Source organism: Tachypleus tridentatus, chromosome 1 (genome assembly GCF_004210375.1).
Source record: "Tachypleus tridentatus isolate NWPU-2018 chromosome 1, ASM421037v1, whole genome shotgun sequence".
Classification (NCBI taxonomy): domain Eukaryota; kingdom Metazoa; phylum Arthropoda; class Merostomata; order Xiphosura; family Limulidae; genus Tachypleus; species Tachypleus tridentatus.
The window spans coordinates 82725980-82738126 of record NC_134825.1 but is presented as its reverse complement, the minus strand read 5'-3'; the positions used below and the strand labels follow the sequence as shown (position 1 = coordinate 82738126).

Below are 12147 nucleotides of genomic sequence, written 5' to 3'. Positions count from 1 at the left end.
ACTTTGCCTCGTGTGCATTATTCTGTAACCAAGCAATCCTTTTTTTTTTGTTCTGTTTTCCAAAAGGTTGTTTTTTACTTTGTCTTATTTCTAAGCAATCCTGTTTTTCTTGGCTTCATATTAAACTAATTCTGTTTAACTTGTTTCGTTTCCAGTCAATTAATCCTGTTTTCTAGACTTCTCATTAATTAAAGCAACTCTCTTCTGCTTAGTTTCGTTTCCAGATAACTCTGTCTTTCCTGCCTTCGTATCCAAATTATTTCTTCTCCTTGATTTCGGTTACAGACAATCCTGTTCCTCTTGGCTTCGTATTAAATCAACTTTGTACATCTTGGTTTCGTTTCCAGACAATCTTAACTTTCTTGGTCTCGTATCAAAGGAACAATGTTCTACTTGGTTTCGTTTTCAGGCAATCCTGTTTCTCTTGGTTTCACATCAGAGTAATACTTGTTTACTTGGTTTTGTTTCAAGACAATTCTGTCTTTCTTGATTTTGTATTAAAGCAACGCCGTGCTACTTGTTTTTGTACTAAAGAAGTAGGTCTCTTCTGGTTATTTTTGCATGGAAGTGACTCTTTTTTATTCACGTGTCTTTTACCTAAGTGCCTTTTCATACTTTCTACTTGTAAAAATTCCGCTTTACTTGTCTTCATATCCAAGAAATTGTTGCCTTTTCGAAGTTACTCGTAATTAAAACTTAATGAGATGCCTGGAAAGATATTTGGATGTGTTTCTTTACTAAAAACCTCTATTTATTATTGATGTATTTGTATTATTTTGATATACTGTAAAATGTGAAATGTAAATAACATATCCCATTTTAACGATGAAAACAACTTGACATAAAACAATTGAGTTTCAAATAGGATAACAAATAAAGCTTGCTAATTATTTAAACAATTTTCTTTGTGACATTAATCACTCCTAAACCAAAATTAGTTTTAGATGTCTTTCTTGTTTCAAAGCGATGATATAAGTTCGTTCGTTATTTTTAGAAATATTTCCTTACCTCAGGGTTAGACCTAGTATTTTCAGAAATGAAGGCATAGTTAGATTTATCCATAAGATACCTGGCGAAACCGTCAAAAGATAGCCACATATTTTGACGTAAAGTGGCATCGGGTTCGTGGCGCTAAAGTAAAGAAATATATACATATTAAAATACTTTTGATAGTAAACGCATTGAAATTGAATGTTACTGTGTCATCATGCACATATTCTATATGTTAAAGATCAGGTAAAATTATGCTGGATATTTATGCGATCGTCAACTATACTATTGCTCTTTGACTTATCCGAATTGTGGTTGTTTTAGCACAAAACTACACAAAAGTTATCTTCTGTGTTCTTCACAAGAATCGAACAATAAATTTTAGTGTTATAATTCCCCGGTTTTATCACTGAATCAATGTGATGTGTGTGAAAAGGGCGTTATTTGAAAATGATCACTGTAAACAATGCCCTGGATTATCCCTAATTAATTTCTCCATCATTTTTATGAATGATGTTAAAACTCGGCATTCATAGAACCAATGAAAAAAACAAACACGTTTCATATAGCCTATTTTATTTATATTCATAGATGGAGGTGAAATATTTCAATTTATTTTTTTCAGATAAGAAATTGTTCACAGAAGTTTTTGAGTATATCTCTCACACAGATAAAGGTTTTGATATCAATGTGTTCTTAAGCGCTTTACACAAAAACTCAACACGCAGCCTATAATATACTATAATGAGAACCTGTCGTGCACCCAACCAAATTATATATATATACATTATATTCAAGACCTTTCGAAAGAGCTTGGAAAATTCAGTTTCTTTAATATATATTGAAGGATCTTCAACAGTCACATTTTAACTGTTGAGTTTCCCACAGTTACTGTGTGTTAGTTTCATATTATAATCTAAATAAAAGAGTCATTTTACAAACTTATCCTATAGTCATATAATAATGTTTTTCACTTTTGGAAACTCACAAATGGATTATTAATTTATTATACTTGTGTTAAAAATATTTAACAAAACAGTGAAATATATTTTATAAGTATGATATGCAAACAATAACAGTAACTATAATATGCAATCAAATTTTATTTTAAGCAACATTTTAATGAATGGCAAACATAGACATAGTTACTCCTGTGAGTCATTGCTGAACAGTGAATGGCAAACACAGACATAGTTACTCCTGTGAGTCATTTGCTGAACAGTTTACAGTTACTTTCCATTATTGTTCAGTTCTGAAAATTATACCAGAGAATCCAACGTATAAAGCTACTGTGAACTGATATTGAACATTTTTAGTAACTGTTCACACCTTTACAAATACTCTGAATATCCTTTGGGAATATAGAGATTATGAATACTATTATTGAGAAACTACGATTTTTTGTTCAGTCTCTTCAAAAGTTGTTGTAAGTAATGTTAGAATATTTTTACTCCTGCTACCTATCACTTTTCACTGGCTGACTTCCAAGCTAAACAAGACAAATGTAAACTATTAATTTATAAATACCTGTATCAGAGCAGCAACGTCAATGTCTGAAAGCTCTTCCCCTTGGTGATGTGCCAGAAAGCTCTGAAATTCTCTCAACCCTATCACCATTACCTGCGAAGACTCCAAAGCAGCACAGTTGGAAACAATACTGGCAGCTGCGATACTGTCACAACTTTTCTTTCTCTGGTTGTTTACGTGCAAATCAAATGGAGTATTTCTAGTTAGTAGACCTATCAAAACAGAACCGTAGGAATGTTTATCATTTAACAAGGCTTTTTTTATTCGTTAATTTTTAATATGTTTTGTCTAAATCAACGAGTAATTTTACGAACCCCTTCGATATCAGTTGTTCGCGATGACAAGTAACCCACTTGAAGTAAAAAGGTATCTCAAGACGGCTGGTATAAGAACAAGATACTAAAAAGGTCGAAACGTTGTTCTCTACTTAAATTTAATAAAAGTTTTAATATCCACACCAGCCGTCTTGAGATACGACATTAGTTCTGTTTCAAATTTTTTGTTCTAATGTCAGGTGATTTACTAAGGCAAATCGTGTTCATAATGCTGAAGCAATGGTTTTGTAAAACCAAAAACGTGCATTCCAATTTTGCATTAAAGAGCTTAGACACATTAGAAGAATTACAGCTTTGACGAGGTCAAGAATTCTAAATTTGAGCATTAAGCTAGGCCTAAGCATTTTTTTAACTGAAGCTCTCAGTGAATAAGTTCTATATTTATCTTAATCCAGTATGCTATAAAGCATATAACTGCACGTTTCACTTTAGGCGTTGTTGTTTTTTTTTTTTCTTTTGCTTACCTAAGATTTTACTCGATGTGGACCTTGTTGTTCTAAATAGTTCAGCTGAATTAGGAACAGATGGTTCTTCAGTGCATCTTACGCCAACAGCTATCTGTTCAAATAAATCTTTCAGGTCTTTGCGACATCTTACAATGAATGAGCGAAAAAGTTCCATGAAATCCAGAAAATCCATCTCCGTTGTAGGTGTAATAGCAGAGTAGCAAAAACTTGGTGTTTGGTTTGAGCTCACTGTAAACTTCCGACGCCAGTTTTCTCTGGATAGTAATTACAATAAAAAAAATTACCATTATAGTAATTACCATAATACCACTAAAGTGATACTTTAATATAAAATTGCATCGACCCCAACATTGGCGAAGCATTAAAAGAAAAAAACAACAACTGTAAAAATGAATGTCTGTCATATGTCCATCTCTGAAAGCAAACCCCGAATTTAAGCCCTGAAGTTTACTACTGAGTCACTGGTAATCTAAATGACTAAATAAAAATTCAAAAATACAACTTTGATAAACAATTCGTTTTATGTTTATATAACATGACAAAGTCTAATTTATTTCATTAGCGGTTACACTTGGATCAGCAATTGTACATATATAGAAAATATTTCAAGAGTAACGAAAGACACTGGCGTTTTATTAACTTCTATGGTAAATAAAATAGTTATTATAGTTGTATTATTACTAATATTATATAGGTTCTAGTTCTGTTTATCAAACTTCAAAGATAGGTACCTAAACGATGCGCTGACACGCATTGGGTTCATAAGCGATTTATTATGAGGAAACTTATTCTCCTCGTTCAAAGACATCGAGGAAGGATGGGTAGTTTGGGTTTTCACCACTTCATCTTTTACTTGAGGCTGACTATCAAGAGAAGAAATGGATTTCTTTGCCGTTCTCCGTCGTTTCGTTGAGGGGCTTTGGGTTCGGAGTAACAAGTCGACAGAAATGGTGGGCTCACTGCTGACATGAAGTTTGGGAGAACTATCCTGAAAACGATCAGCAACTTATACAGTATGTAGAAGGTAGGTTCTTTATTATCGTCAACTTTGTGGGTGCTGAGCTAACATAAAGATCACTACGCTAAGAAGTGTGTAGAAGGTAGGTTCTTTATTATCGTCAACTTTGTGGGTGCTGAGCTAACATAAAGATCACTACGCTAAGAAGTGTGTAGAAGATAGGTTCTTTATTATCGTCAACTTTGTGGGTGCTGAGCTAACATAAAGATCACTACGCTAAGAAGTGTGTAGAAGGTAGGTTCTTTATTATCGTCAACTTTGTGGGTGCTGAGCTAACATAAAGATCACTACGCTAAGAAGTGTGTAGAAGGTAGGTTCTTTATTATCGTCAACTTTGTGGGTGCTGAGCTAACATAAAGATCACTACGCTAAGAAGTGTGTAGAAGGTAGGTTCTTTATTATCGTCAACTTTGTGGGTGCTGAGCTAACATAAAGATCACTACGCTAAGAAGTGTGTAGAAGATAGGTTCTTTATTAACGTCAACTTCGTGAGTGCTGAGCTGACATAAAGATCACTATGCAATGAAAAATCGTTTAAAAGATAGGTTCTTTATTAACGTCAACTTTGTGAGTGTTGGACTAAGAAAAATTGCTATGCTAAAAAAAAGAAATATTATAGCGACAAAAATGTCATTTTCGCTGAACATATTGCGGATATAAGAGTGTCAGAAAATATATCAAGTTACAGCAATTAGGCAATAAGTCGATAGAAATTTGTAGATACAAATCATATTAGCAAAATAGCTTTTGGATTCATCACTAACACAAAGTTTACAAGTTGTATGTCGAAGAAACATAAAACGTGTAATGGCTCACACTTGAATCATTGGAAACGTGTTTGTATGTTGTGATAACATTTTATTATACATGATCCTAGAATAATATCAACTTGAGCGCCTGATCTTCTATAGTATGATGCCATTGACATTTAAGCAAACTTTAAAACTTCTACAAGAAGACTAGTTTTATATGTTTGATAGTTATTTTGTTTTTTAGTTATTTCTTCAATCACTTAATACGTTCTTTTACGAACCTACTTTAATTCTTCTTTGATTTCTTGTATACAGCTCGATGGTCGTCATTGAACCTCGATTTTTAGCGTTATAAGTTCCAAAGTTTACCACTGAACCAACCACCGAAGAACAGTTGTCAGCAATGTAGCAGGTGCTTAATATTATTGGGAATATAGTAAATTTTCTAATGTAATAGCTGTTGGAATATTATTAGTATACTAGATACATTAGGATATGAAAGAAGGGAAATTGTGGTTTAAATAATATCATATTTATTTTATCACGAATAACTAATAATATCACTCTAAATTATCTCATGATGTTCTAAAAACACGTAGATCCAAGAAATTTTGATAAAAATGAAATAGAAATCCTATAACCCGAGCGTTTTCGAGAGGTCCACTTTTCGAAAGCTCTCGGGTTGTAGGATTTCTATTTCATTTTAGTCCAAATTATCTTTTACATTTAAACAGGATATCTCTGAATGTTATGTAAATATAACATTCTTTTGGCACTGTAATTATGAAAAACAAATTAGGGCAAGCTTCACAAATACCTGTACCGTTGTTAAAGATGTAAATGATTTTTTCTTTCTAATTTTTCCTGTTGGCATTCCAAAACTTGAAGCTCTTTTGAAGGCGGACATTGACGTTTCCATTGATGAACTATTCCCTCCAAGAGAGTTCAAAGTCCACTTTCTCCCTCCAAAAACCTAAAATAAAGAAGAGACTCCAGAAATTCAGAACTCTAACGGAATTCATAATCATTGAAATATTTGAGTGATATAATGCGGCTCAGAAAATTTGTAATAAAATATAACACAATGTTATTCGTATCAAACAATAAGTGAACAGTGATGGTACTTTCACTGTTAGATATTAGCCAAGAAATAACTAGATTAAATGAAAAATAACATGGACATAAAATCAGTTTTTACTGTAAAAACAAAAAATACATCAAGGAAACGTGTACAATTCAGAGTTTAGACAGAGGGGATTGGAGACTTCTGTGGACTCTATCTGGACGTTTTCAGAACAGTGTCGAACTGTAATCACAAATATTCATTAAGCCAAACAGCTTAAGTAGTTTACATGAAACACTCGAACTTCGTCCAAAACATCTGTGGTAGTTCATCGAAGCATCCAATCATGTACAGTTTGATAAGGTAATTTTAACTGTTTCTATAGAGAAAAATCTATCTATCTCTCCACCTACACGTACATATTTAATGCTCCCACACTAACAAGTGGACAACAAATTTATACATACATGAAAAACGTACAAGATGCTGTCGGTAATTAACAACTGAACAACATATACTCAGAGAAAACTACAATTTATTCAGTGTTAATATGATCAACTTAACTTAAAATCAAACGTATTATTAGTTATGCACGTAAATACTTCATCAAAATGCACATAATTCATCAATTTTTAAATTTATGCTCAATTTTAAAAAGATTATCGATTTTCACATTTGTTATAGCTCAAACCAAGTGTGTAATAAACGGTATTGTTTGTCGAGACTGTATTTGTTTAATGCAGATTCAGAATTGTAAACAGCGAATTAGTAAAAATAATGAAAAATTAATACATGTTTATTAATGCATCTGTCCATCCTTCAATTTATTAGTCCATTATTTGAATAAGTCAGATGTGTTAACAAAAATTTAACTGTTGGCATGACTTCATTATTGTGCATATACAATTTTGATTAAGTAATGAAACACTTATTCAGTAAACTATACAAAGTTACTCTTTGAAAAACTACACATGTATTTAGGTACACTGTACTATAAGGTTAAAATATGCCAAATCCTTTCTATATATATATATATACAGATTCAAGTATCTATCCTGGTTCTTAGTCAATTATTACATTGCTTCCAGACGTTAACTGCCTAAAAATTATTTTACAAAATCTTAGAGTCGCTAACCATCAATAGTTATTAATTATGAAGTTGAGTTCTTAAAAATCTACTAATTAGATTTAAGTGATTTTGTAAATACACGAAGCATGCAGTAGCTTTAAAAAGGAATATCTAAACCCCTTAGTATTATGTCTATCACCCCTTAGCATTATGTCTATCTAAGATTTTTTTTTTCAGTAAGTACACCACCATTCATCACCTTCCAGTAGCTGAGCGGAAAGACATGGTGGTAAACAATTGTGTTTTACTTCAAAGTTACGACAGAGATAAGGCTGTTCTGACGTTACAGTGTTTAATGACTAAACGTTTGTAATTTCAAATTACATGATTAACCACCTATTCCTGATTTTCATAACAACGAATCAGTAGGTGAGTGACATTCTGTAAGATTAAATTTCCCTTAGAAACACTAAAAATCTAGCTTCATACCCGGAAAATTAAAAAAAAATTAATCTGATAAACCAATGTTATAATTTACCATTATAACCTTAGATGTTTTAAATCATTAAAGTATGCTAATACAGTTTTCTAATAAATGCTACACACGTATTACTTCACATATCTAAATACCTCGTCAACTATACATTGATATATGGATTTAGTATTTTCTGTTCTTACCTTGATCGCCTCTGGTGGTGTTGGACCTAAGCATGATTCGCCTTCTAGAAACAATGATAAATATTGTTCTTTTAACCAGAAAATACGACGATCGGATAGACGTTGTTGTTCCTTTAGTAGTGCTACCAGTTGCAAGAGACCTTGATGCCAAATTCTCAACGTCAAAGCTGGAGCAATGAACTCCACAACTCTGTTATCTGATAACCCCATTCCGAAAGTAAGGCGAAGGCAACAATTATCTCCCAGTAAGTCGTCGAGGCCATGGCGACGAGAGATTGCTGTCCAGTCTGTTGATCTTTGACCCAAGGTTATCTTTTTAACGTGAATCAGTTCTAAGTAACCCTCTTCCAAACCATTGAAGACGACATCCGCATATTCGTACTTTATAAGAATGCCTGGAGACACCATATCTTCTAAATTGGCATTAAGCGAACAATCATGGCTGCTGCTACTACGTAGAGTAGTCCAGGCCGGTTTACACCAAGACATAGTTGCATTAGTTTGTTCTAGCCTCAAAAAACACACAGCTGAGCGAGAACCATCTTCATCAACGTGGATCACTGTTGTGCCATGCTGCATACACTGAAGGAGATGGTGATCCATTCTGGATGTTCGCAGAGACACGAAACTCACTTCGTGTGCAATGCATAAAGGTTGTATTGGTCTGTAGGCACCGAAATCCAATTCATAAACCTTTTTATCTTTTGAATCTTCTTCTCTAAAAGTAGAAAAAAAAAGAACCAGAGAAACATTTCAGAAATATCACAAGACATGTAGAAAAATTGAAACTAGAAACATAAAGAACCAGAACCATATTCATACAGTTACACTGATTAAACTAAACTACCTGTTACGGTAATTTCCGAACAAAGTATTGCACTTCTCTAGTGAAATAAATTGTAATGGTAACTACAGTTAAAAGCAAAGTCATACATCTTTCATGCATTCATTTGTCTAAAGCGCTAGCCTTCTTTTTAACAATGAGCAAAATACATAAAACGGTAATTAACAAATCTTATAGCATTTAGCGATGTCCACAAAAAGCAATAAATATAAAGTGATTGTTCGAGCTTACTAATTACCCTATGTTTTAAATTAAAATTCTAGTTTAGACAAACCTAGTTTGGTGAATTCGTGAAATTTGTCGAAATGTATGAAACAGTTAATACTAAAACAACTACGAACACCAAAATATGATTCCAAAACAGAAATAATAAGAGAAATTGTCGCCAGAAAGCAGGTCCAACTTACAAATCATAACCTTTAGAAAGAATTATAATTCATAACTTCGTACGTAATTCAACTTTGTTGGTTTCAGGTTTATCTTTATGGATGCAAGACGGAGAACGTTCCATCACTAAGAAAGAATATTGTTTCATGTGACACTGGTATTTAAATACAGGTCAAAACTGTGAAACTTGTATTTACCCATTCTTACACTAAATCAATGTTTAGTTGTAGCTTATTCAATTTCTGAGTATGTACTCCTGGAGTATTGCAAGCCAAACCACATCATTGGTTAGGAAGAAGTTCCACAACGTGTTAACAAAGCTTTGGAATTAGTTAAAGACAATTTTCAACGTTCTTCTGTAGTTGGCTAGCTTCCGTTTATGCAATGGGGCTAATAAAATATCCAAATGTGTTTATAAAGTATAGTTATGATAATAAACAACTTAGGTCTATTTTTAACTATGTGTTTCACTTCAAATTGGTAACAGAGACAAAATTATATGGGATTACCGTATTTAGTACAGATTGAATGACGAAACGCTTGAAGTATCGGATAACATGACCAGCAACATATTCATGGTTTCCATAACAATGAAATAAAAGGTGGCTAACATTATTTTGTAACAATTTCACATTATCATTTAATTCTTTGCAAACAGTGTACACTCACACATATATATACATCATATATTACTCTGATGTTTGTTTGTTCGTTTTTGGGAATTTCGTACAAAGCTACTCGAGAGCTATCTGTGCTAGCCGTCCCTAATTTAGTAGTGTAAGACAGAGGAAAGGCAACTATTCATCACCACCCACCGCCAACTCTTGGGCTACTCTTTTACCAACGAATAGTGGGATTCACCGTACCATTATAACGCCCCCACGGCTGGGAGGGCGAGCATGTTTGGCGCGACGGGGATGCGAACCCGCGACCCTCAGATTACGAGTTGCACGCCTTAACACGCTTGGCCATGCCGGGTCTACTCTGATGTATTTAGCTCATTGTCTCAAATCGACTTTGACACTTGAGTAGTTTACACATACATGCGGATGTTCCACTTACGTAGGAAATAGTCCCTACTGAGCTGTGTTAGTTATTTGTAATCTGTGGATGGTGGGATAATGCTGCTAAGTAACTTAGTTCGTGATACTGAAAATGTTTTTAATTCAATTTGATTATTTTATTTAATTATCTAATTTAAGTATTTGAGTCTCAAAATGAATGTTTCGTTACCTGCTTACAGTTTTAATAATTTTTTTTATAATTTTTGGAATACGTTTTAATAACTTACTGGGCTATTTCTTTCTTTATTTTTTTCTTTCTTTCTGAGGAATGGCCTTTCCACAACTGGCCATAGAGATGAAATGTGGTGTAGACGTTATTGGGTGAAGCACTCGCATCTGTACATATCTTACTGTACATTTTAAGAGAGAATTCAAAAGTCTAGAGACATTTTACACTTTCACACACTATACTTGGTAAGTTGTGTAGGATCATTTGGAATATAATCAGGACAGAGAACATATAAATTGCTCTGGTTATGCCTACAATGTCCAAGCATATGCATGATGCAGGTATACCATTTTCAATGAATATAACAAATATCTCACAAATCCTTAATTACGCATAGTAGTGTCACTGTGCCATACAGGTTCTTAAAATAAAATAAAATTATAATATTTTTGTGTATTCTTATATATTATACTTTTTGCTTCACAGTCAATTTAAAATATTTTCGAATAAAATTTGCCTTTATAAACTGGACAAGATAATACTGAAATAATATGAATAAAACGTAAATTATATTACACTAAAATGTATTGGAAATGCTGTTCCCTTGTTGATTTTTATACATTTGAACTGTTCAATGGTGAAGAATTAAAACAGTACGTTACCAAGATTCAGCCACGTCTAGTTTCTGTAAACTGATTTTCTATTATAAGAAGCTAGTTAATCTATGCGTTAATTATTTCTTTCTTATTTTAATGTTATAAATCATATACTTAATCATCTTTATTTAGTTCTTTGTTATGAAAAATATCGTTTCGTTTTTAACGGAAAAACTCATTATCAAGTTAATGATGTTAACATGAGATGTAAACCAGCACTCATTAAGACTGATTTACTTTTGTTGAACTGATACGTGTTAACCCAGTTATAACAACGTTTGCTTGATGACGCATTTCGTAATCGCAGACGTTGTTATTAGTTTTTACCGGATGTAATTACATGCGTGATTATTGTGGATTATAAACATGCGAATAGCTAAACTTTGTTCAAAGAAAAAACGACACTTCCTTCAAATTTTATTACTAAAACAGTCAACTAATCCTTAAACAATTGAAGCTGTCATACTCAAACTTTGCATTTAAGTCTTCTTAAGAAATCAAAAATTGTGGCTTTATCATACAAAGGCCAACACTTTGTATAAGTTTAAACAAAATTTATGTTTAACAAATTTCTCAGGATAAATGTTTATCAAGCTTTTCTTCGCTGCAGAAAGGGAAGTGTAGGATCTATACCTTTACACTGCTGGCTAACCGATGCATTAAAACCAAAAAATAACATTAACTCTATCCAATCACCTTTTGTCAAAATAACATGTTTTAGCCAAAGCTAATACAATTTCAGCATTATCTGCAAACTTGAGGTTGAGTCGCAATTGAAGACTGAAGAAATATTTGCAACTACTAATTTAAAGTCAACGTTAAGTAGGTAGAATTCAGTTTATTCTCTTCTGAAATAATAAACTTATTTCAATTTGATGTTTTTTTAGGAAAACTATTGGCCTGATATAGCCTGGTGGTTAGGGCACTAGACTCATAATCTGTGGGCCATGGCTACAAATCCTGGTCGTCAAATATGCTCTCTTTTTCAGCCGACGTATCGGTCAGTCTACTATCCGTTGCTAAAATGGTAGCCTAAGAGAGCTGGTGCCTCACTACAACCGCGAAACAAACCATACCCAGACATATCCATTCAAGAACTGCACACGCACGCACACAACTAATAACAAT

The 12147-nt window shown here is 33.0% G+C and overlaps 1 protein-coding gene across 1 annotated transcript in view; it reads right to left on the bottom strand.

The window, feature by feature from the left end:
• LOC143232641 (uncharacterized) overlaps positions 1–12147 on the bottom strand; it is a 160390-nt gene that overhangs the window by 45330 nt on the left and 102913 nt on the right. Inside the window, 6 exon segments of the mRNA XM_076468298.1 lie at positions 1009–1131; positions 2518–2729; positions 3317–3573; positions 4051–4307; positions 5907–6062; positions 7900–8617. Coding sequence (XP_076324413.1) covers positions 1009–1131; positions 2518–2729; positions 3317–3573; positions 4051–4307; positions 5907–6062; positions 7900–8617 — 1723 coding nt within the window.